At 39.7% G+C, this 27,483-nt stretch overlaps 1 protein-coding gene across 2 annotated transcripts in view; it reads right to left on the bottom strand.

Annotated features, from left to right (window-relative positions):
- LOC128688717 (uncharacterized) overlaps positions 1–27,483 on the bottom strand; it is a 278,982-nt gene that overhangs the window by 225,220 nt on the left and 26,279 nt on the right. For both annotated transcript variants that reach the window (XM_070087603.1, XM_070087601.1), the window contains exons 3-5: positions 20,518–20,632; positions 20,224–20,389; positions 13,687–13,782 (exon numbers count right to left, since the gene is read on the bottom strand). In XM_070087603.1, the coding sequence (XP_069943704.1) occupies positions 13,687–13,782; positions 20,224–20,389; positions 20,518–20,632 (377 nt within the window). The remainder of the gene's footprint in view (positions 1–13,686; positions 13,783–20,223; positions 20,390–20,517; positions 20,633–27,483) is intronic.

The raw sequence follows: 27,483 nt of genomic DNA, 5'->3' as shown, positions 1-27,483 counted from the left end.
AAATTGAGCTCAAAGTAGCAGAAATGTTCGATTTTTACCAAAGTTCAAAAGTAAACAAATCATGCTAAGAGTTCAATACACGTCAACTGGTGACTCTAATATTCTTTCACAAGTGCGCCAATATTATTTATACCATTTTTTACACTAATGGAGTAGTCTGCATAACAGTAAATCTTCTATTTTTTGTGAGAATAAAAATTCAAAGTGGAAAGCAAAATAATGTAAGAGGGGCATTGGGACGTGACTAATGAACAGAGGAAATGTCATTTTAGTGCCAGGAATGTGTTTCTTGTTTATTCTGGACCCTATTTGGAAATTGGCATCTTTTGAAATTTGTGTGAAATTGGCAAAATTGCTAAATTCTGACCACTGTATTGGATAGTTGAAATCGGTAAACGGGTGATTTCTTGCACTCATTCGATAGAAAAAATGGAGTTCTAGCGAAATATTTATGACTTTTGTCGACTAGTACAGTGGAATTGGCCGAAAATAAGGCTCAAAGTGGGAAAAATTGCCGATGCATAAACATCGTCGAGACCGCTAACTTTGCGAGAGCATAATTCCGTAAGTTTTCCATCAAATTTCAAACTTTTGGTGTCATTATGATCGGGAAAAGATTCTCTATCTTTTCCTGAAAGGGTTAATACGTAACACTTTTGTTTACAATTCTCAGACTGAATAGTCCCTGGCTAACACCAAGCATCCTCAAATCCATTAACACAAAGCATAAATATGAAAAACAGTACAGAATGGGTCAAATAACTAGAGACCAGTCTAAACGTCACATGTTGCACATGTGTCTTACTCTCATCTAAACGTTACTTGTCAGTTCTTACCAGCTTGATAAGAAGATCTAAAAAATTGTATTATGAAAATAGATTACATAACATCAAAGGTCATATGAACAAGACCTGGAAAACTCTATCTGAAATTCTTGGAACTAAAAAGTTATCCAAAAACAAAACAATCAAATTAACAAAATCAGATGAACCCCCACTCACACCAACTGAAACAGCAAACAGGCTCAATGTTTTCTTCTCCACCATAGGAAAAAATCTAGTGAACTAAATACACCTACCATCCGACTTATGACCGAGTTCGGTTACGAGAAACCGGTTGTAAGTTGAAATGGCCGTAAGTCGAACTTTACTACATAATATCAACAAAACATTTTTGTAATGACTTTATTTTATTGTTTTATTTTTGTATTTCATGTTTTACTTTACTTTTTATGTTGTTAGTACTGTATTTTATACTGTAAGGTTTAGGATAAACACTGTGTACAACACAAATAGTTGTTTATTTCCCAGAAATTTGGCATAAAAAACACGGTCGTAAGTCGAGTGGTTGTAAGTCGAGCAGGTCGTAAGTCGGATGGTAGGTGTACCAAGCTCAAACATCCGTCCATCAGATTACCTCATAGGTACCTACCCAAATACATTATTCCTAGCTCCAGCCAACCCACCAGAAGTCTCACTCATCATCAACACCCTTAAAAACAAGGCAGGAGACATGAACAACTTGCCTGCTTTTTATGTACAAAAAAGCTTCTCAAGTATTGTCACCAATTATTGCAACACTCTTTAACAAATCCACTGAATCATCTACCTTCCCAATAATCCTCAAAATAGCGAGGGTCATTCCGATCCATAAAGGAGGTGACCAAGCTGACTTGAAAAACAATAGACCAATATCTAACTTACCACTGCTCTCTAAAATCTTTGAAAAATTAATTCATAAACAGATCTATTCCTACCTCGTCTCACACAACATATTAACCCTTAAACGGTCCAAACGTATATATACGTTTTCTTTGTCATTCACTCAACATTGCCACGATAAGCCTGAGTCACCTAGACATGAGAGAATGGGTGTGTGCACTCACTGTGTGCCATATTAAAATAATTGGGGATGCCTGGGTACCATATGCTCTTGTAGGTAAAGGATTCCAAAGAGTAGAGACTCTGGAGGGGCAAGATTTTTCTGATTATGATAAGATTAAAGAGGAAGTATTGCTTGCCTACCAAATGATACCTGAGAAATATAGACAAAAGTTCAGAAATAAAAAATTTTGGGATGGGCAGACCTTAACTGAGTTTGGGAATGAGAAACTGTTCCTTTTTAAGAAATGGGTTTGTTCTAAAGGAGTTAATAAAGACTATAACAAATTAGTAGATCTAATGGTTCATGAGGAATTGTACAATACAATCCCTGTTGACCTCAGAGAATATTTGGAGGACAAAAACCCAGATAATCTTTCAGAAGCACTGGATCTAGGTGACCGATTCTTGGCTCGCAGGGAATTGGTAAGTAAAAACAGTCATGCTCCTGAAAATTTCCCCACTCGTTCTAAATCTTATCCCAAGTCCTATGGTCATAAAGATAAGTGGGACAAGAATTTTCAGGGACAAATGAAGGCTGAGGCACCCTCTAAAATAGAAAGAAAAGGTAAGTCAGCTGGAGCTCAAAGTTTACCTAGACAATCAGATAATTTTTCAGGTCCTCGAGTAAACAGTACCAGTCCTACACCAAATGGTAAAAATACCTTTAAGAGTTATGCCTGTTACTACTGTAACAAAACTGGACACACACAAAAGTTTTGCTGGTCAAGGCGGCGAGATCAGGAAAGGGAGGAACCACCCCAGAGGACTCTAACTGCAGAGATACATCCAGTTGCCTGCATTAGGTCTTCAAGGCAAGGTGAGGAAGAACCTTTGGATCTAGACCCCAGGATGTGTATATTTTCTAGTAGGTCCACAGTTGGTTTGCAAAAGGATATAGGCAGAGTTGAGAACATATTGTCCTTGAGAGATGGATGTAGCACCAACTCTTTGCTACGTGCTGGAGTGCTACCAGTGTCTAAGGATACCTATACTGGGGTAGATATATTGTTGAAGGGTATTACGGGTTCAACCGTAAGGACACCGGTACACAAATTATGGGTAGAATCTACATACCAAGTAGGCTATCTCCCTGTAGGTATCTCAGATGAAATTCCCTTCGAAGGTGTCGACCTCTTATTAGGGAATAATGTGATGGGCCTGTTAGACAGTGAAGAACCACTAGTATGGGGGCAACCAGGCCCCAAAGTTTGGGAGAAAAAGGCTAGGGAGACCCTGCCAGACCTTTTCCCTGTTGGTGCCATCACAAGAAGTATGTCTCGTGACCAGGATACCAAGGGTAATCCTTATATTTCTCATGAGGATGGTGAGGACTTAGGTTTGGAAACTCTATTTTCTGAGGTTGAACTGCAGTCAACTAAAGAAAAGGATACCACAACCCGAGTTGAGCCTAATCAGTGCAGAGATCAAGGAAGTAGTGTGAGGGAGATTGGGCCTACTATGATGCAGTTAATTGCTGCACAGGGGTGTGATGACACACTTAAGTTGATCAGAGCCTCAGCTGTGACTGAGGAGGAATCTTTACGTTTAAATAAATGCTTCTATTTCAGGAAAGGTATACTCATGAAGAAGGCACCTTCGGTTGCAGTACCAGTAGAAGGAGAGCCAAGTTTTTGTCACCAGGTCGTGGTGCCTGAGCCTTATAGAAACCATGTTCTTAGCTTAGTGCATGACACACCTCTAGGTGGACACCTAGGTATTGCTAAAACAGTATCCAGGGTTTCCAGGCACTTCTTCTGGCCTCGGCTGTGGGAGACGGTGGGAGATTATATAAAGACCTGTCATACCTGCCAAATTATAGGGAAACCTAATCAAAGCATTAAACCTGTCCCCCTTCAGCCAATTTCAGCACCAGGTGAACCCTTCAGCAAGCTGGTAGTGGATGTCGTTGGCCCACTCCCAAGGACCAGAATGGGAAATAATTATTTACTAACAATAATTTGCTCCACTACCAGGTACCCAGAAGCAATCCCTCTACGCAAGATAACAGCTCAAGTGGTCTTAAGGGCTTTGATGAAGTTCTTTTCCCATGTTGGCTTTCCTCGGGAGGTACAAACAGATCAAGGGTCTAACTTTACCTCGAAATTATTTAGGAATGTGTTAAAGGGGTTAGATGTACAGCCCAAATTTTCAACTGCCTATCACCCTCAGTCTCAGGGAGTGGTAGAGAGATTTCATCAAACTCTTAAGACAATGATGCGAGCTTATTGTATGAATAACACTAGTGATTGGGATGAGGGTATCCCTTTTCTCTTGTTTGCCGTGTGGGAAAGCACCCAAGAATCTCTCAGTTTCAGCCCTTTCGAGCTTGTCTATGGTCATCCAGTGAGGGGACCACTGACTATTCTCAAGGAGCATTGGCTGGGTGGTGAAAATGAGGCTTCCCCGCCGGAAGATGTTCTCTTTTTCAGGAAACGATTGGACCAGGCGAGACAGATGGCAGCAGACAACCTCAAAGCTAGTCAGAGGGCCATGAAGCAGCGGTACGACCAAAGGGCAGCCCCTCGCTCCTTCAGTGTTGGAGAGGAAGTGTTAGCTTAGGAGCCGGTTCCGGGACATGCCTTGGCTGCACGATTTGGTGGACCCTTTGTCATCACAGGCAGGTCTGGCCCCAATTATGTAATTAAGATGCCTGGCCGTCGCAAATCAGAAAGGACTGTGCACATTAACAAGTTGAAAAAATACCATTCTAGGGCAGGAGTTGCCGCTATTCAAGTTGAGTGTGACGATACTGAAAAACTTCCTGTAACAACAGAAGTAAGGCTGTGCAATTCAGCCATCTTGCAAAATCCCTTGGCACACATGAAGGGACTCAGTGTACAGGGAGCCTGTGACTTGGTTCAGTTACTCCAAAAATTTCCAGATTTGTTTGGGGATGTACCCAAAGTAAGTAAATTGCCTCCCCATGATGTGGATGTCGGGGAAGCTGTTCCAATAAAGCAGGCTCCTTACCGCATGAACCCAACAAAACAACTTCACATGGAGGAAGAAGTGAAATTCCTCCTTCAAAACCAGTTTGTAGTGCCTAGCGAGAGTCAGTGGGCATCTCCATGCCTGATGGTTCCCAAACCTGATGGATCTATGCGTATGTGCACTGACTATCGCAGAGTAAATGAAGTAACGAAGGCTGACGGTTACCCTTTGCCACGTATGGATGATGTGATTGATGCTGTGGGAGGGGCAAAGTTTGTGAGCAAACTGGACTTACTTAAAGGTTATTATCAGATACCCCTCACCCAGCGAGCCAAGGAAATTTCAGCCTTCGTCACTCCAGATGGGTTATTTCAATATAATGTTCTTCCTTTTGGGTTAAAAAATGCTCCTGCCACCTTCCAGCGTCGTATAAATACTGTCATAAGGGGGTTGGATGGCGTGCGGGCCTATCTAGATGATATTGTGGTATTCAGTAACCAGTGGGAAACTCACTTGGTAAGATTGCAAAAGTTGTTTGAATGTCTATCCCAAGCCAATCTAACCATCAATTTGAGCAAAAGTGAGTTTGGCCAAGCCAGTGTACAATTCTTAGGATATGTAGTTGGTCAGGGAAAAGTTGCCCCAATTCATGCTAAGGTGGAGGCCATTATAAATTTTCCTAGACCACAGAATCGGAAGGCAGTGATGAGGTTCCTGGGCATGGTGGGTTATTACAGACGATTCTGCCCCAACCTCTCCCAGGTAACGTCACCACTGACAACTTTGACCAGTCCCAAAGTTCAATTCAACTGGGACAGCAAGTGTGACAGGGCTTTTGAAAATGTGAAAATGTTATTAGGGAATGCTCCTATCTTGAAAAGTCCTGAGTTTGAATGCCCCTTCTCTCTACAAGTGGATGCTAGTGATGTAGGGGTAGGTGCAGTGTTGTTGCAGGGTGATGAGAGAGATAGCCTTCAGCCAGTTTGTTACCATTCAGCCAAATTAAAAAAGCATCAACGTGGTTATGCAACCGTAGAGAAAGAGGCTTTGGCTTTGGTGTTGGCTGTGCAGAAATTTGAAGTTTATATCAGTGCATCCCCACATCCTGTAATAGTGTATAGTGACCATAACCCTCTGAGGTTTTTGCAAAGAATGAGAAACCACAATCAAAGACTCTTAAGATGGGCTTTGTTCCTACAGCCTTTTAATTTGAAAGTTAAATATATAAAAGGCCCAGAGAATGTGGTTGCTGATGCTCTCTCTAGATGTTTCATGTAGATGCATGGTGCGTACTTTGTACATAGTGTTTGTCTTGTGCTGACCTTGTTGTTTTTGCAGTGGTGAACTCTCAGCGAGCCTGAGTACTCTCTACCAGCCATCTGACTGTGAAGGAGTTGAGTCAGAGCCAAAAGTGTGACGAGGGTCAGGGTGTACTTAAATGTGAGTTGAGGCAGTGGTTGACAACCTTCGGTAACATGAGACATTCAGGAAGGTATGTGATGTTGTGTCTTGGTGTGCTCTATATACAAAACGGCCCGACGGTTTGCCTTTGTGGTCCCCTGGACCCCTCCATATTCTATGTCAGCCTCCTCTTCATAAGTTTGGAGGATCTGTGTGGAGTGGGACCTCGGAAGATGGGCTTGAGTGCCTGACCATGTTAAGGATCGTGAGTGTTGACTGGAAGTCTCACTGTTTGGTTCGGCCACCAAGTGAGAGACACCTTGACATGTTTTGTGAAGTTTCCTGCCTGGTGTACACCTGACTGCTCTGGGTTTGGCTCTACTCTTGTCTCCTGATCAGGAAGATGCCACCCTGGAGTACCAGTTGCTTGCTGGATTACCGTAGCAGAGGCACATGCCTGTTGGTGCGGGCTTTCACAGTGGGCATTGTGTGCAATTTTTGCATTGTAATGTGTATTGTTTAAAAGTCACTAAAATTTTAAATAGTTACACCGTTGAGTATATGGGTATGATTAAAATGCTTTTCTAAAAAATTCTGCAATCTGTTGTAAATAACAGTAAAGTGAAGAGTAGTTATGGTGCTAGGAAATATGTAGCATTTCTAGTAGTCTTGTTTACCGCCTTCAGACTTAAGCAATATACTTTTTACTAGCCGTATCCTGAGGGACACGGCTAGCTTTTGTGAGACTTCGTCTGGAGGTGGGGGTGTTATGGGGCTATAGGACCCAACATGTATTTATAAGTAACAGTTACTATAATAATACCTAATTATATTGAATTGATGGGGACTTTGCTCTAAATGTCAGAAGGACTGATCAACCTTATGACTGAGAGGCAGCTGGGTCAAACCTATTTTTCTCAATATAATAGGTTATACTATAGACACATAAACACACAATTTAAATAAGTAGTTTATAAAGTTGTATTTCTTTTTGTAAAAGTAAAATTAAGAGGTGGTAGAATTGTGGTAACTGGAGAATTGTGCTTGGCAACAGTCTTTTGTTTTGGTGGGAGGAGCTTAGCCAGGCTCTCTCTCTCTCTCCCTCTGACTGACTCTCTCTCTCTGTGACTGACCTTCAACCTGGCAGGATCTCTGGGTCCTTCTCCTATCTTTTGGGGCATCATGTGTGCTCCAGGGGTGAGTTTTTATAATTTAAGTTTTGGCCACCATACCCAGGGTGACTAAAGTGTGTCAAAACACTGGTTAGCCCAGAGTTATGTCAGGAAGAGTGAAGGACAAGAGTTGTTGCAACACACCATGTGGAGCACAGGCATGGAGTGTGTAGATTTTGTTTTGAAAATGGAGGCTGTGATTGTATATTCTGTACATATCTATTGAGAATACAGTTATATTTTTATAGTAGTAGTTTACATAACCTATGAAGAGGGCTGGTGAAAGGGTATCAGAGACACTCAGGATGATCAGCCATGATGTAAGTATTACCCCTAGACAAATAAGGCCATTAAGTAAAAGCTACCCCCACACTAGAACATGTAGTGAGAACCTTACCATCCAAGAAATAAGGGAAACCAACGTAACATGTGATACTCCAATATAGAAACTATGTAGTGTGGCAAAACTAAAGCATTTACATTGCTAAACTCACAAACTAGTATTTGTAACTTAGTATTTAGTCACTTAGTATTTAGTCAACTTACTCCACAATTTAGTTATAATTTAGGGTTAAGAATTAATCTAAGATTGCCCGAAATGCCTAGCCATGCTAGTTCTAGTGGCCCCCTCTGTAATTAGTATTTTACTACATGTAAACCACACAATAACCAAAATCTGTAAACCCTGCATTGTAATCCTTATAGAGAATAAACTTTGATTTGATTTGATTATTGCTACTCCTTCTTTAGCTCTAACTCTATTTGAAACCCCTGACCTAATCCGATTTATTCCTCTCCACTGAAATTCACCCACCCCCTTCAGCTTGGTTTCACTTAAAGCCAGGACATCCAGCTTCTTCTCATTCATAACATCCACAATCATCTCTTTCTTATCATCCGCTCAACATCCACGCACATTCAGACTTCCCACTTTGACAATTTTCTTCTTCTTATTCTTTTTTAGTAATTATTACAGGAAAAGGGGTTACTAGCCCATTGTTCCAGGCATTTTAGCTGACTTTTACAACACACATGGCTTACAGAGGAATGATTCTTATTCCACTTCCCCATGGATATAAAAGGAAAAATAATAAGAACAAGAACTAAGATAAAAATCAAAGAAAACTCAGATGAGTGTGTATAAATAAATGTATATATGTATGTTTAGTGTGACCTAAGTGTAAGTAGAAGTAGCAAGACATACTTGTAATCTTGCATATTTATGAGACAGATAAAAGACACCAGCAATCCTACCATCATGTAAAACAATTACAGGCTTTAGTTTCACACTCACTTGGCAGGACGGTAGTACCTCCCTGGGTGGTTGCTGTCTACCAACCTACTACCTATTATTATTATTATTATTATTATTATTATTATTATTATTATTATTATATTCTTCCACATAGAAGTGATGCAAGGAGGGAAGAGTATATGGAGAAAAAGAGAGAGGTTAAGAGAGTGGTGAAGCAATGTAAAAAGAGAGCAAATGAGAGAGTGGGTGAAATGTTATCAACAAATTTTGTTGAAAATAAGAAAAAGTTTTGGGGTGAGATTAACAAGTTAAGGAAGCCTAGAGAACAAATGGATTTGTCAGTTAAAAATAGGAGAGGAGAGTTATTAAATGGAGAGTTAGAGGAATTGGGAAGATGGAGGGAATATTTTGAGGAATTGTTAAATGTTGATGAAGATACGGAAGCTGTGATTTCGTGTATAGGGCAAGGAGGAATAACATCTTGTAGGAGTGAGGAAGAGCCAGTTGTGAGTGTGGGGGAAGTTCGTGAGGCAGTAGGTAAAATGAAAGGGGATAAGGCAGCTGGGATTGATGGGATAAAGATAGAAATGTTAAAAGCAGGTGGGGATATAGTTTTGGAGTGGTTGGTGCAATTATTAAATAAATGTATGGAAGAGGGTAAGGTACCTAGGGATTGGCAGAGAGCATGCATAGTTCCTTTGTATAAAGGCAAAGGGGACAAAAGAGAGTGCAAAAATTATAGGGGGATAAGTCTGTTGAGTAAGAACATAAGAACATAAGAACGAAGGAACACTGCAGAAGGCCTACTGGCCCATGCGAGGCAGGTCCAAGTCTCCTACCGGCTTAAGCCAATGCACCCAACCTAGTCAGGTCAGGTCACATTGACTTAAGGGAGGAACACGGCAACCGACCTGGTAGCACAAGCTATCAGGTCTAACTCACACCCACCCACATCTACTCATGTATTTATCCAACCTATTTTTAAAGCTACACAACGTTCTGGCCTCTATAACGGTACTTGGGAGTTTGTTCCACTCATCCACAACTCTATTACCAAACCAGTACTTTCCTATATCCTTCCTGAATCTGAATTTTTCCAACTTAAAACCATTGCTGCGAGTCCTGTCTAGGCTAGATATTTTCAGCACACTATTTACATCCCCTTTATTTATTCCTGTCTTCCATTTATACACCTCAATCATATCCCCCCTAATTCTACATCTTTCTAGAGAGTGCAGTTTCAGGGCCCTTAGTCTATCCTCATAGGGAAGGTTTCTGATACATGGGATCAACTTTGTCATCCTCCTTTGTACATTTTCCAGAGAATTTATATCCATTCTGTAATACGGTGACCAAAACTGTGCAGCATAATCTAAATGAGGCCTAACCAAGGATGTATAGAGTTGAAGAACAACCTGAGGACTCCTATTATTTATGCTTCTTGATATGAAGCCAAGGATTCTATTAGCTTTATTGCGAACACTTATGCACTGTTGTCTTGGTTTCAGATTACTGCTAACCAGAACTCCTAAATCTTTTTCGCAATCCGTAATATTAAGATCTACATTATTTAGTTTATATGTGGCATGGTTATTGTCCTGTCCAACATTTAGAACTTTGCATTTGTCTATATTAAACTGCATCTGCAACTTCTCCGACCACTGCATCAGTCTATTCAAATCTTCCTGGAGTGCTCGAATGTCCTCGTCAGAATGAATTCGACGGCCTATTTTGGTGTCATCGGCAAACTTGCCGATGTCGCTCTTTATGCCCTCATCTATGTCGTTTATGTAGATTGTGAACAGCACGGGGCCCAACACTGACCCCTGTGGAACACCGCTCGTGACGCTTCCCCACTCTGATTTCTCCCCATTTATGCAAACTCTCTGCTGCCTATTTGTCAACCATGCCTCTATCCAGGAAAAAATTTCTCCTCCTATTCCATGTGCTTTAATTTTCCTCAATAGTCTCTGATGTGGGACCCTGTCAAAAGCCTTACTGAAGTCCATATACACAATAACATATTCATTACCATGATCTACCTCCTCAAATACCTTAGTGAAAAAAGTTAATAAATTCGTATACCTGGTAAAGTGTATGGTAGAGTTATTACTGAAAGAATTAAGAGTAAGACTGAGAATAGGATAGCAGATGAACAAGGAGGCTTTAGGAAAGGTAGGGGGTGTGTGGACCAGGTGTTTACAGTGAAACATATAAGTGAACAGTATTTAGATAAGGCTAAAGAGTAAAGAGGTCTTTGTGGCATTTATGGATTTGGAAAAGGTGTATGACAGGGTGGATAGGGGGGCAATGTGGCAGATGTTGCAGGTGTATGGTGGAGGAGGTAGGTTACTGAAAGCAGTGAAGAGTTTTTATGAGGATAGTGAGGCTCAAGTTAGAGTATGTAGGAAAGAGGGAAATTATTTCCCAGTAAAAGTAGGCCTTAGACAAGGATGTGTGATGTCACCGTGGTTGTTTAATATATTTATAGATGGGGTTGTAAGAGAAGTAAATGTGAGGGTCTTAGCAAGAGGTGTGGAGTTAAAAGATAAAGAATCACACATAAAGTGGGAGTTGTCACAGTTGCTCTTTGCTGATGACACTGTGCTCTTGGGAGATTCTGAAGAGAAGTTGCAGAGATTGGTGGATGAATTTGGTTGGGTGTGCAAAGAAGAAAATTAAAAGTGAATACAGGAAAGAGTAAGGTTATGAGGATAACAAAAAGATTAGGTGATGAAAGATTGGATATCAGATTGGAGGGAGAGAGTATGGAGGAGGTGAATGTATTCAGATATTTGGGAGTGGACGTGTCAGCAGATGGGTCTATGAAAGATGAGGTGAATCATAGAATTGATGAGGGGAAAAGGGTGAGCGGTGCACTTAGGAGTCTGTGGAGACAAAGAACTTTGTCCTTGGAGGCAAAGAGGGGAATGTATGAGACTATAGTTTTACCAACGCTCTTATATGGGTGTGAAGCATGGGTGATGAATGTTGCAGCGAGGAGAAGGCTAGAGGCAGTGGAGATGTCATGTCTGAGGGCAATGTGTGGTGTGAATATAATGCAGAGAATTCGTAGTTTGGAAGTTAGGAGGAGGTGCAGGATTACCAAAACTGTTGTCCAGAGGGCTGAAGAAGGGTTGTTGAGGTGGTTCGGACATGTAGAGAGAATGGAGCAAAACAGAGTGACTTCAAGAGTGTATCAGTCTGTAGTGGAAGGAAGGCGGGGTAGGGGTCGGCCTAGGAAAGGTTGGAGGGAGGGGGTAAAGGAGGTTTTGTGTGCGAGGGGCTTGGACTTCCAGCAGGCATGCGTGAGCGTGTTTGATAGGAGTGAATGGAGACAAATGGTTTTTAATACTTGACGTGCTGTTGGAGTGTGAGCAAAGTAACATTTATGAAGGGGTTCAGGGAAACCGGCAGGCCGGACTTGAGTCCTGGAGATGGGAAGTACAGTGCCTGCACTCTGAAGGAGGGGTGTTAATGTTGCAGTTTAAAAACTGTAGTGTAAAGCACCCTTCTGGCAAGACAGTGATGGAGTGAATGATGGTGAAAGTTTTTCTTTTTCGGGCCACCCTGCCTTGGTGGGAATCGGCCAGTGTGATAAAAAAAAAAAAAAAAAAAAAATATCCAAAACATTGCTGGGACCTATAAATACTTTGTATATATTCCAAGACAATAGTAAATGGCCAAGGCAGGTGTAAATGTCCACCTGTCAGTGTGATTGTGACAATCTGAGTAAAATTTCAGTACCTAATACTAGTGTCAGAACAAAGATTGGTTATGAAATGACAAGAACTACTATAAATTGTAATTATCAGAACATAAAAATTATACAAAATAATATGAAAAATAGAAAAAAGGTATATCAGCAACACTTGTGCAAGCGGCAGGATTCGATGTTGCTGTCGCGTGAGCATCCAGTGCCAATTTCTCGGCCTCATGTCTCTAAGTACTGACCCTAATTTTTTTTTTATCCTATAACACTTAGAAAAATGTGCTCTTTATTTTCATTATAAAAAACAATTTTGTTATTTTTCAAAATATTCAGGGCACTGGGGTAGTGAACGTATATATACGTTTGGACCGTTTACAGGTTAACAACTAGCTGAATAAACTACAGCCTCACCACTTTACACATAACTGCTGTATTTAACTTAATATACTGAAATTTTCTCTGCTCAATTGTATCTAAAAAATATTATTCTGGACAATAAGTATTGTTTTCATCCCTATACTAATATTATAAATATTATGCAGAGAATTCAAAGTGTGGAAATTAGGAGAAGGTGTGGAGTAATAAAATTATTAGTCAGAGGGATGAAGAGGGGTTGTTGAGGTGGTTTGGTCATTTAGAGAGAATGGATCAAAGTAGAATGACATGAAGAGCATATAAATCTGTAGTGGAAAGAAGGAGGGGGAGGGGTCGTCCTCGATAAGGTTGGAGGGAGGGGGTAAAGGAGGTTTTGCGGGCGAGGGGCTTGGACTTCCAGCAAGCATGCATAAGCGTGTTAGATAGGAGTGAATGGAGATGAATGGTATTTGGGACCTGCCGAGCTGTTGGAGTATGAGCAGGGTAATATTTAGTGAAGGGATTCAGGGAAACCGGTTATTTTTATATAGCCAGACTTGAGTACTGGAAATGGGAAGTACAATGCCTGCACTTTAAAGGAGAGGTATGGGATATTGGCAGTTTGGAGGGATATGTTGTATATCTTTATACGTATATGCTTCTAAACTGTTGTGTTCTGGGCACCTCTGTAAAAACAGTGATTATGTGTGAGGTGAAAGTGTCGAATGATGATGAAAGTATTTTCTTTTTAGGGATTTTCTTTCTTTTTGGGTCACCCTGCCTCAGTGGGTGACAGCCGACTTGTTAAAAAAAATAATAATAATATTAAGTAAAGCAATTGTAAGTACAGTGTCATATAGGTATGAAATTCCCAAAACTGTAAGAACACTTTGCATTCTTGGAAATAAAAATTTTCAAATTTGTATTAGTACATATTTCTGTACTCAGACTGAGAAGTCACACTGACATACAACTTACCAAACGTATAATGGTGTGGGTTGCCCCCAGGCGATCTCTGACCTTCTTGCCTCGCCTCATATGTTCAGTGAACCCTTTTTCAAATAAAAACTGAAGCTGTTGAAAAAATCAAAGGTAGAAATTAATATTATTTTTAACAAATAATGCCAGAAAAAATATAATTACAGGTCCTCCATCACAAATCCAACATCATTGGGACCTGAAGTGTGCCAGATTACTGAGTTTGCCAGATTACAGAGTGGTTAGGTTAAAATACACTTAATAAAATTAACTAACTTGACTTACACAAAGTTCATTGAACATCGGCAAAAATCGAACATTTCCACTACCTTGAGCTCAATTTCAAGGTACTTTTCGTCATGAAACCAATCAAAATCATATCTATTTCTGTAATATATCTTCCATTCTATCAAATGAGACCAAAAAAAAGGGAATACAACCATAAAAACCATATGAAAATATACAGCAAAGAGGCGGCTAATGGCTGAGAAGTAAACTCCCTTATTTATCGTTTTTTTTTTTTTTTTTTTTTTTGGTGTACGTTAAGAAGCATCTTTCCATCATATCACTGCCCTAGTTTCAATAAGACAGCCCAACAAACAGCTGAGAAAAAAAATATTTACCAAAAATCATATAAGGCAAGCTCAAGCCAGGTACTGGAAATAAGTCATTTTGTCTGACTTTTTTTTGGGTTATCCCAGGTTCTCTATACATATGCTGCTATGTATGATAATCTATGTAACTGTATTTGTGTATACCTGAATAAACTTATTTACTTACTGTTATTCTGTTGACTGAGTACAAGAAACTGTCCATTCATTCAATAAAGTGGTCAGAAATTGGCAATTTGCCCAATTTCACACAAATTTCAACAGATGCCAATTTCAAAATAGGGTCAAGAATAAACAATACAGAAATTCCTGGCACTAAAATAACATTTTCTCTGTTTATTAATGACAGCTCCATGCCCCTCTTATATTACTCTTGCTTACCATTTGGAATTTTTATTAACACAAAAAATAGATGATTTACTGTTATGCAGCCTACTGCATTATTGCAATAATTGTATAAATAATGTCAACCCATTTTTGACTGCGTATTGGAATTTGGACTAGCAGCACACATGTATTAGACGGTGACGTCATTTGTTTACTCTTGAACATCGCTAGAGAATGGAACATTTCTGCTACTGTGAGTGCAATTTCAAGCTCCTTTTCATCGTGAAAGCAATCAAAATCACATCTATTTCTGTAATATATCTTCCATTCTATCAACTGAGACCATAAAAACGAGAATACAACCATAAAAACCATATGAAAATATATTACTATGGAGTTGCTAATGGCTGAGAAGTGAACTCCATTATTTATGATCTGATTTCTTCCATTTTTGGTGTACGTTAAGAACCATCTTTTCATCATACATTTCCCAAGTTTCATTAAGATAGCCCAACAAACAGCTGAGAGAAAAAAAAATAATAATAATAATATCTTTATTTACTACACATACATGTACATGGTATACAGGCCTAGCTGACATCAGTGACATACTACCATATAGAAAGACTCTAGTTATGCTAAGCATTTCAGGCAAATTAGGTCAGTGTCCCAGGATAAGACCCGCACCAGTCCACTAACACCCAGGTACCCATTTACTGATGGGTGAACATAGACAACAGGTGTAAAGAAACATGCCCAATGTTTCTACCCTGACTTGGAATCGAATATTTATCAAAAATCATCAAAAATCATACGTGGCTAGCCCAAGCCAGGTACTAGAAATCAGCCACTTTGTCTGATTTTTGGGGGTTATCCTAGGTTCTCTACACATATTTTGCTATGTGTGATAATCTATGTAGAGAAAATAGCCTTTTCGTTTCAGTTTTATGGTGCAGTACGAGTGTATATCGTAGTTAGCCCTGTGTTATACTCCGTTTTCTCTAATATAACTCCCAGGACAGGGATAGGAGAATGGTACAGTGGACCCTCAGGTAATGACATTTATCCGTTCTAGAGAGCTTGTCTTTAACCGATTTTTTTGTTATCCAAATTAATTTTCCCCATAAGAAATAATAGAAATCCAATTAATCTGTTCCAGACACCCAAAAGTATTAGGCAAAATCATTTTTTACATGAAATATACATTTCCCTACACAAAAAACAATGAGACATTCAGAATAAACAATACTGAAATGACACTTACCTTTAATGAAGATGTACTGATGAGTAATGAGATAGGAGGAGGGCAGAGGATGGAGGAGTTTACAATTGTTTGGAAGGGGAATCCCCTTCCATAAAGACTTCAGGTAACAAGTCCTTTTCTGGGGTTACCTCCTTTCTTTGTTTTTTAATGTCACTAGAACCAGCTTGAGAGTCACTGGACTCCTGTCGCACCAAAACTCTGTCCAAAGAGCTGTTTCTGGCGTTTCTTTAAGATTTCCCAAAAATGGGACACAACATTGTCATTGTGGATGTTGCCAGCACAGCCTGCAACAGCTGTGTCAGGGTGATGTTTCTCCATAAATGTTTGCACATAAGAAAGCAGGAACACTGCAGTAGACCTGTTGGCCCATACTACCACCTCTACCACTATCACTACCACCTCTACCACCATCACTACCACCTCTACCACCATCACTCCCACCATCAATACCAACCTCTACCACTACCACTTTCGTATCTTTCTACAAACTTTTTCTTGAATTCTATAGTGTTTCTCACCCTCTTTACCACAGGGCTGGCACTAGAAGCTTTCTTTGGGCCCATAGTGGCTTATTTAGTAGTTACAAGCACTAAAAACAATGGAATAATACAAAATTTATCGTATGTATGCGTGGAATTGTCCTCATTGGCTTATAACAAGAGCACACTAGTGTCCAGGCCACTCATGCCGCTCTGACACGTTCAGAACAAATGTCCTTAACCGAGTGCTTTCTCGGTAACCAAGCCAATATTTTGATGCAAAAACGTGTCGCTATCCGATTTTTTCATTATCCGATGACGTTGTTACCTGAGGGTCCACTGTACAGTGGACCCCTGCATACCGCACGCATCGCATACCGTACAATCCGCATACCGCTCGCTTTTTTCGCAAAAATTTTGCCTCGCATACCGCCCAAAAACCCGCTCACCGCCCTTCGTCTGAGACGCGTCCAATGTGCGGCCTGAGCCACGCTCACAAGTTCCGCCGGTGGCATTGTTTACCAGCCAGCCTCCGCGGTAACATCCAAGCATACAATCGGAACATTTCGTATTATTACAGTGTTTTTGGTGATTTTTTCTGGAAAATAAGTGACCATGGGCCCCAAGAAAGCTTCTACTGCCAACCCTACAGCAATAAGGGTGAGAATTACTATAGAGATGAAGAAAAAGATCATTGATAAGTATGAAAGTGGAGTGCGTGTCTCCGAGCTGGCCAGGTTGTATAATAAACCCCAATCAACCATCGCTACTATTGGTGGTACAGCTGCTGCTGTACCACCGTCAGCTGCTGCTGCACTGTCAGCTGCTGCTGCACTGTCAGCTGCTGCTGCACTGTCAGCTGCTGCTGCTGTTGTACCACCGTCAGCTGCTGCTGCTGCTGTAGCATCGTCTGCTGCTGCTGTAGCATCGTCTGCTGCTGCTGTAGCATCGTCTGCTGCTGCTGTAGCATTGTCTGCTGCTGCTGTAGCATCGTCTGCTGCTGCTGTAGCATCGTCTGCTGCTGCTGTAGCATCGTCTGCTGCTGCTGTAGCATCGTCTGCTGCTGCTGTAGCATCGTCTGCTGCTGCTGTAGCATCGTCTGCTGCTGCTGTAGCATTGTCTGCTGCTGCTGTAGCATCGTCTGCTGCTGCTGTAGCATCGTCTGCTGCTGCTGTAGCATCGTCTGTTGCTGCTGTACCACCGTCAGCTGCTGCTGCTGCTGTAGCACCGTTGTTGGTGTGGCTTATTGAGAATACCAAGAAAGAATTAACCCCAGAGGATTTGCCACCCAGGATAACCCAAAAAAGTCAGTGTCATCGAAGACTGTCTAACTTATTTCCATTGGGGTCCTTAATCTTGTCTCCCAGGATGCAACCCACACCAGTCGACTAACACCCAGGTGAACAGGGAAAAATGCCTGGAACTAGTGCTCATATTGGTGAATTTAAAGCCAGCAAAGGTTGGTTTGAGAGATTTAAGAATCGTAGTGGCATACACAGTGTGATAAGGCCTGTTCTGGAAGAAAATGCCAAACAGGACCTACAGTACTCAGGAGGAAAAGGCACTCCCAGGACACAGTGTCTCATCAGTCATTGCTGCATCTTCAATAAAGGTAAGTGTCATTTATTCTTCATTTAGTAGAGTAGTACATGCACAATATATACTGTGCATGTACTACTCTACTATTGTGCATGTATCCTTCTCTTTGTGTGTAGGAAAATGTATATTTCATGTGGTAAAAATTTTTTTTTCATACTTTTGGGTGTCTTGCATGGATTAATTTGATTTCCATTATTTCTTATGGGGAAAATTCATTCGCATACCGAACATTTCGCATAACAATCAGCCCTCTTGCACGGATTAAGGTCGCTATGCGGGGGTCCACTGTACTTTGTATCCTATATCCTCTTCATACCTCCGTCAAAGTGCTCGGTATTATACCAAATATTATTCACCCTGGAGTATTTAACATGTTTATTATGTCATATTAGAGCAGTGTTGATATTAGCGTAATAATAAAGCATATTCCCCTGCATCACGAGACTGAGCTCATGGCAACCGACAGTGGCTTCAAAGCTACCTTATCTTTAATGGACAATGTACTGTGTGGGTGCTTTAACCCTTTGGGGGTTTCAGCCGTACTAGTACGGCTTACGCCCCAGGGATTTTGACGTACTAGTACACTTAAATTCTAGCGCCCTCAAATCTAGTGAGAGAAAGCTGGTAGGCCTACATATGAAAGAATGAGTCTATGTGGTCAGTGAGCGAAGTATAAAAAAATCCTGCAGCACAAAGTGCGTAATGAGAAAAAAAAACTTTGACCGTGTTTTTGGATTAAAACAGCAACTTTGCACTGTATTTTTGTATGTATTTACTGTTGTATTCTAATTTTCTTGGTCTCATTGTATAGAATGGAAGACATATTACAGAAATTGAGATGATTTTGACTGGTTTTACAATGAAAATTACCTTGAAATTGAGCTCAAAGTAGCAGAAATGTTCGATTTTTATCAAAGTTCAAAAGTAAACAAATCATGCCAAGCGTCCAATACACGTCAACTGGTGAGTCTAATACAAGTATTCTTTCACAAGTGCGCTGATATTATTTATACCATTTCTACACTAATACAGTAGTCTGCATAACAGTAAATCTTCTATTTTTTTGTAAGAATAAAAATTCGAAGTGGAAAGCCAAAGAAATATAAAAGGGGCCTGGGGATGTGACTAATGAACAGAGAACTTGTTATTTTAGTGCCAGAAATGTCTTTCTTGTTTATTCTGGAACCTATTCAGAAATTGGCATCTTTTGAAATTTGTGTGAAATTGGCAAAATTGCTAAATTCTCATCACTTTATTGGATAGTTGAAATTGATAAATGGGTGGTTTCTTGTACTCATTCGATAGAAAAAATGGAATTCTAGCGAAATATTTATGATTTCTGTCGACTAGTACACTGGAACTGGTCGAAAATAGGGCTCAAAGTGGGCAAAATCACCGATGCGTAAACATCGTCGAGATCGCTAATTTCGCGAGAGCATAATTCCCTAAGTTTTCCATCAAATTTCATACTTTTGGTGTCATTATGACCGGGAAAAGATTCTCTATCTTTTCATAAGAAAAAACCATTTTTTTTTTCTGAAATTTGGGCGACCCTGAGAACAAGTCTCTGAGAGGGCCTGGCGGCCCTCAAAGGGTTAAGCAACAAGAAGCATTTCTTTTATTCATTGGAACCATGGCTAGGGCTAAAAGTAAGCAGGTTATAACTATAAATGGAGAAAAAGAAATTGTAATGATTTATGCAGCAAGTAGCGCCAACAGCACCAGCAGGTTGGTGTGGTGACCCTGGAAATTTTAAATTATGCTAGCAGAAATTAGTGCCGAATAACTGATGGAACCGGATGTCTGACTGCCGGATTTGTGATGGCAGACCTGTACATTAGACTCGTATTAAAATAACAAGCGAAGAATTTTTTTTTTTTTACCTCAATGAGCATCTCCAGCCAAGGTAGGGCGACCCAACAAAGGAAACACATTCACCATTATTCATTCAAGCACTGTTGTGTCAGAAGTATGCTGACATCACAATTCAGATTACCTTCCGACTATAACATCTCCACCCCTTCTTCAGAGAGCAGACACTACCCTTTCCACCCCCAGGACTCAAGTCTAGCTTATTGGTTTCTCTGAATCCCTTCATAAATGTTACCTTGCTCACACTCAACAGCATATCCCAAATTTGTATTTAAGTTTCATATTTAGTTAAAATATTATTGCAAAAAATTAGAATGTAGAGTGAAATCATGAATGAAATTTTAATGGACGATAAAATGAACAGCTGCTAGTTGAAATTACTCACCCCTTTTTTAGAAGTGATGATTGGTGTCCTAGCACCTAACCAAACAACGGAGCCATTGGTGTCTGTACCTAGCTTCAGACTAGGCTGGGGAGCATCTGTGTCATTTAATAAATCAGTGACAAATAAGTCTTCCACTTCTTCCTTGTATATGTCAACACATGACATCCTGTGAATGGACAAAACATTATTAAGTGTTGATATAGAGGCTTCTAAAAGAAAGTTTAGCCATCACATGTAAACAAAATGTTTACTTTTATTAGCTACTGGTGATAAGAGCTACTATAAGCAGCATACCTTAATAAACCATATGATTTTTTTAAGCTCCTCACACAGACCATGATATCATTGATGGCACGATGAAAAATCCTTCTGTAATGTTTCTCTAATGCTTCCATGCATCTGCTCTTACCTGTTGAATATATATTTTTATTTTCAAAATCATTAGTACTACTTATATTATTATTTACAGTAAAAGTCAACTTTAATACAGAGTGTATGTATATAGAAAAATTAACTTTCAGGAAAAAGAAAAACAAAAGTTTCTCTTTTTAACTTTAGTAATGTATACAGGAAAAGGGGTTACTAGCCCCTTGCTCTTGGCATTTTAGTCGGCTCTTACGACATGTATGGCTTACAAAGGAAAAATTCTGTTCCATTTCCCCATGGAGATAAGTGGAAATAAACAAAAACAAAAACTAGAAAGAAAATAGAAGAAAACCCAGAGGGGTATATATATATATATATGCTTGTACATGCATGTGTAGCGGGACCTAAGTGTAAGTAGAAGTAGCAAAACATACCTGAAACCTTGCATGTTTATGAGACAGAAAAAAGACACCAGCAATCCTACCAACATGTAAAACAATTACAGGTTTTCTCTTGACACTCACTTGGCAAGTGTTATGGGGCTATAGGACCCAACATGTATTTATAAGTAACAGTTACTATAATAATACCTAATTATATTGAATTGATGGGGACTTTGCTCTAAATGTCAGAAGGACTGATCAACCTTATGACTGAGAGGCAGCTGGGTCAAACCTATTTTTCTCAATATAATAGGTTATACTATAGACACATAAACACACAATTTAAATAAGTAGTTTATAAAGAGAGAGAGAAGCCTACCTAAGCTCCTCCCACCAAAACAAAAGACTGTTGCCAAGCACAATTCTCCAGTTACCACAATTCTACCACCTCTTAATTTTACTTTTACAAAAAGAAATACAACTTTATAAACTACTTATTTAAATTGTGTGTTTATGTGTCTATAGTATAACCTATTATATTGAGAAAAATAGGTTTGACCCAGCTGCCTCTCAGTCATAAGGTTGATCAGTCCTTCTGACATTTAGAGCAAAGTCCCCATCAATTCAATATAATTAGGTATTATTATAGTAACTGTTACTTATAAATACATGTTGGGTCCTATAGCCCCATAACAGCAAGACAGTAGTACCTCCCTGGACAGTTCCTGTCTATCAACCTACTACCTAGGATAATGGAAATTATTCAATAAATTACATGTATGGGAAGAAATTTAAAAAAAAAAAGGGCAATAGGCTAGTCTAAATAAGTACAAACTATACTGCAAGTGACATTACAGATCGCATAGTGTTTGTTCTCGTTATGTCTGACAATATTTATTATCAAACATTATCTTACATGCCATTATCAGTGATACCTTGTTGCCCTGAGGAACTATCACTCCTGTGAGGTAGCCACAACTGACAAGTCTCCATGAAGCTCTGTTAAAACATAATTTACCAATCCCACATATAATCCTCCACATTTCCTGTGCATGACTTTCACTGTGTACTCGTTATTGTAAATTACTAATCATATGTCGATGGATATACAGTGGACCCCCGGTTAACGATATTTTTTCACTCCAGAAGTATGTTCAGGTGCCAGTACTGACCGAATTTGTTCCCATAAGAAATATTGTGAAATAGATTAGTCCATTTCAGACCCCCAAACATACACGTACAAATGCACTTACATAAATACACTTACATAATTGGTCGCATTCGGAGGTAATCGTTATGCGGGGGTCCACTGTACTTTGTTGAAAAAATCAGTTTATAGGTGGGGACCTGGGGATCCATGTGTACTATGTCAAACTCGTAGTTACACCAAATATATACTTAACTCTCTTGAAGCCAACAACATATCTTGTCCCATTTTATTTGTATTGCAATCTCTATTTAATCAGTATTCAAACTTTATTCAGTTACCCCCACAAAACCGAAGATAATTGAATCAGTTTAACCCTTTGACTGTTTCAGTCGTATATATACGTCTTACGAGCCACCGTGTTTGATGTACATATACTCATAAATTCTAGCGGCTTCCAGTCAAGCAGGAGAAAGCTGGTAGGCCCACATGTGAGAAAATAGGTCTGTGTGGTCAGTGTGCACCATATAAAAAAATCCTGCAGCATGCGGTGCATAATGAGAAAAAAAAAACTTCGACCTTTTTTTTTTTATTAAAATACCGACTTTGTCGTCTATTTTCGTGTAGTATTTATGGTTGTATTATCTCGTTTTCTTGGTCTCATTTGAAAGAATGGAAAACATATTATAGAAATAGAGGTGATTTTGATTGGTTTTACTATGAAAAGAACCTTGAAATGGAGCTCAAAGTAGGGGAAATGTTTGATTTTTGCCTATGTTCAAAAGTAAACAAATGATGTAATTTTCCAATAAATGTCCAAGTAGCCATTCTAATATGCAGTCATGAATGGGTTGACATTATTTCTACAATTATTACAATATTGTAGTAGTCTGCATAACAGTAAATCTTCTATTTTTTGTTTACCTGGAGTTTACCTGGAGAGAGTTCCGGGAGTCAACGCCCCCGTGGCCCGGTCTGTGACCAGGCCTCCTGGTGGATCAGAGCCTGATCAACCAGGCTGTTACTGCTGGCTGCACGCAATCCAACGTACAAGCCACAGCCCGGCTGGTCAGGTACCGACTTTAGGTGTTTGTCCAGTGCCAGCTTGAAGACTACCAGGGGTCTATTGGTGACCCCTCTTATGTATGCTGGGAGGCAGTTGAACAGTCTCAGGCCCCTGACACTTATTGTATTGTCTCTTAACATGCTAGTGACACCCCTGCTTTTCATTGGGGGGATGTTGCATCGTCTGCAAGTCTTTTGCTTTCGTTGCAAGTGATTTTCGTGTGCAAGTTCGGTACTAGTCCCTCTAGGATTTTCCAGGTGTATATAATCATGTATCTCTCCCGCCTGCATTCCAGGGAATGCAGGTTCAGGAGCTTCAAGCGGTCCCAGTAATTGAGGTGTTTTATCTCCGTTATGCGTGCCGTGAAGGTTCTCTGTACATTTTCTAGGTCAGCAATTTCAGCTGACTTGAAAGGTGCTGTTAGTGTGCAGCAATATTCCAGCCTAGATAGAACAAGCGACCTCAAGAGTGTCATCAAGGGCTTGGCATCCATAGTTTTGAAGGTTCTCATTATCCATCCTGTCATTTTTCTAGCAGATGCGATTGATACAAAATTATGGTCTTTGAAGGCGAGATCCTCCAACATGATCACTCCCAGGTGTTTGACATTGGTTTTTCGCTCTATTTTGTGACCAGAATTTCTTTTGTACTCTGATGAAGTTTTAATTTCCTTGTGTTTACCATATCGGAGTAATTGAAATTTCTCATCATTGAACTTCATATTGTTTTCTGCTGCCCATCGAAAGATTTGGTTGATGTCCGCCTGGAGCCTTGCAGTGTCTGCAATGGAAGACACTGTCATGCAGATTCGGGTGTCATCTGCAAAGGAAGATAGAAAGCAACAGTAATATCAGAGGGGCCTGGAGACGTGACTGATGAACAAAGAAAATGTTATTTTTGAGCCAGGAATGTCTGCATTGTTCATTCTGGACCCAATTTTGAAATTGTCATATTTTTTAATTTTCGTGAAATTGGCCAAATTGCAAATTTCTGACCACGTTATTGGGTAGTTGAAATCGGTAAATGAGCAGTTTCTTGTACTCAATCGATAGAAAAAAATGGAGTTCTAAAGAAATCACTATGAGTTTGGTTGACTGGAACAATGGAATTAGCCGAAAATAGGGCTCAAAGTGGGCGAAATCGCCGATTCATAAATATCGCCGAGGTCACTAACTTCACGAGAGCGTAATTTCGTTAATTTTCCATCAAATTTCGTTCTTTTGGTGTCATTACAATTGGGAAAAGATTTTCTATCATTTCTTAAGATTTTTTTTTTTTTTTTTTTTTTTTTGGAAATTTTGCGACACCAGGAGACACCTCATTATGCACTGCATGCTGCAAGATTTTTTTTTACATGGTGTACACTGACCACATAGACCCATTCTTTCACATGTGGGCCTACCAGCTTTCTCCTGCTTGATCTGAAGTCGCTAGAATTTATAAGTATATATATGTCAAAAACGGTGGCTCGTAAGACGTATATATACGACCGAAACAGTAAAAGGGTTAAGTAACGTGTAAGTCTTATACGTAATTAGTTGCCTGAAATGTATATAATAATTAGTGGCTTTCGTTTGTTCCTAAAATTGTATTATTTCATTTAAACTCTGTTACACCTACCATCCGACTTACGACCAAGCATGATTCCGACCAACCGGTCGTAAGTCAAAATGGACATAAGTCGAACCTTTGAAAATTGCTGACATACTGGGTAGGGCATAATATCAAACCTTTCCTATATAAACTACCTACATAGTACTGTAATGTAATGTACAATCATTATTTCATTCTTTTTACCATAATTTACTTCTATTGTTATATTTTAATTATTTATATACAGTGGAACCTCAAAAATCAAACTTAATCCGTTCCAGGAGCTAGTTCTAAATTCGAAAAGTCTGAAATTCGAAGCAATATTTCCCATAAGAAATAATGGAAATACAATTAATCCGTTCCAGAAACCCAAAAATATTCACACAAAAAATACATTTTATAGAGATTAATTACAGTTTTACATACAACAAATACTATAGTTTTTAATTATGTATAATAATACATATAAAATAACATTTTTACTTACCTTTATTGAAGATTGGTGATGGCATCTGGAAGATAGGGAGGAGGAGAGAGGGAGTTGGGGTTAGTGGTTGGAAGGAGAATCCCCCTCCATGAGGACTTCAGGTAAAGCCCTCTCTGGGGTTACTTCCCTTCTCTGTCATTTAATGCCACTAGGACCAGCTTGAGAGTCACTGGACCCCTGTCTCACAAAATAACTGTCCACAGTCCTCCGTTTCTGGCGCCTCTTTAATATTTCCCTAAAATGGGACATGGTTTTGTCACTGAACTTGTTGCAAAGAAGGCTTGTTTCAGCTTCCTCAGAGTGGTACTTCTGCACAAACATTTGGACATCATTCCACTTGGCACAAATCTCCTTAATCTTTGAAGAAGGCACCTCATCCACTCCCTATATTAACACCTTTCGCAACATCAGCTTCCTTGATTTGTTCTTTCTTTGACAGGATAGAACAGATGGTCGACTTGTTTTTCCCATACATCCTGGCAAGCTCAACAAGTCTCACACCACTCTCATACTTCTGTATTGTGGTGTTTCTCACTTTCTTTACCACAGGGGTACCACTAGCAAGTTTCTTTGGGCCCATGGCAGCTTATTTCACAGCCCCACAAGCACTAAACACAACGAAATAATCGTAAAATGCGTGAATGAGAGCGCAGGTTAGTGTTCACTCAAGCATAAACAAAGCTAGACTGCTCATGGCACCTGCGCGGGGAGGCAGACAGAGCGGGCGGCAGACAGGTCCCGTACCCGGCGGTCCAAAAATAGGGGCGCATTCGATAATAGGGACACAGTTTGTCCGAAAAAATGGTCCTATTTTCGAAACGTTCGATGTGATACGTTTGATTTTTGAGGTTCCACTGTACTGTATATAATGTATACATAGTAGTGAACTATATTGTAAATTTTACATCGCATACAGTATCATATGTTACTGTTATCTTTATGTAATGTCGACACAGTGGAATGGGAGAATACCACTGGTAGTGTCATCCTGCCAGAATGTAGTATAACCTATACCCTAAGTAAAGAGAAACAACTCTGGAATGTGTAATACTTATCCGGCTGGCCGTGTGGGTGGGTGGGTGGTTGGCTGACTGAATGTGGCTCTCTCTCTCTCTGTATCTCTATCTTTCTCTCTCTCTCTCTCTCACACAGGTACACGTAAGTGAAGTTATCATACATAGTATAAATTACCTAGGATAACCTAAAAAATCCAGACAAAGTGCTATACAGTGGATCTGTGCTCCAGTGCCCTAAATTAATAATAATAATAATTATTATTATTATTACAATAATACATATGCACTAATACTAATAATAATATTATTATTAAACTATAATATAATAATCGTGTCCACTCATTACTTACCCTAAAATATCTGTAGTCTTAATGTAGAGTGAGAGGCAAGTAAACAAGAATGAGAGAATGAGAGGGTAGAAGGTTCAAGAGTTATGTAAACAAACGTTGTTGTTGCTGTTGTTGTTGTTACCAGCCTGGACACGAATGATTCCTGTTCACTCTGTCAAGCTGACCAGAAAAGCATCTCATATTTGTTAATTTATATGTTTATATGTTATGTAGCATGTTTATTATATAATTTTGAAAAAAATCATAGGTGGATTAAGCAAAATGTCTATATTAACATTTTATAAACATTTAATGCGCCTCAGTGATTATTGTTAATATCATTATTAATATGGCATCTTCAAGACCAATTACACTCTTAATGAGTGGCTCTGAGACAGACAAGCAGACAGAAAGACAGACACAGGTAGACAGACACACAGGTAGACAGACACATAGGTAGACAGAAAGACAGACACATAGGTAGACAGAAAGACAGACACAGGTAGACAGAAAGACAGACACACAGACAGAAACACACACTCAGGTAGACAGACACAGGTAGACATAAAGATAGGCACACAAGTAGAGAGAAAGACAGACACACAGGTAGACAGAAAGACAGACACACACAGGAAGACAGACACACAGGTATACAGACACACACAGGTAGACAGAAAGACAGACACACATGTAGACAGAAAGACACACAGGTAGACAGAAAGACAGACACACAGGTAGACAGAAAGACAGACACACAGGTAGACAAACACACAGGTAGACAGACAGACACACACAGATACAGAGATACACAGATATACAGGCAGACAGATACAGACAGAGAGTTGGAGAGTAAGAGTCTTTCTTGCCACAATC

The sequence above is a fragment of the Cherax quadricarinatus genome, chromosome 2, assembly GCF_038502225.1.
Source record: "Cherax quadricarinatus isolate ZL_2023a chromosome 2, ASM3850222v1, whole genome shotgun sequence".
NCBI classification, from domain to species: Eukaryota; Metazoa; Arthropoda; class Malacostraca; order Decapoda; family Parastacidae; genus Cherax; species Cherax quadricarinatus.
This window is presented reverse-complemented; position numbering and strand designations above follow the sequence as displayed.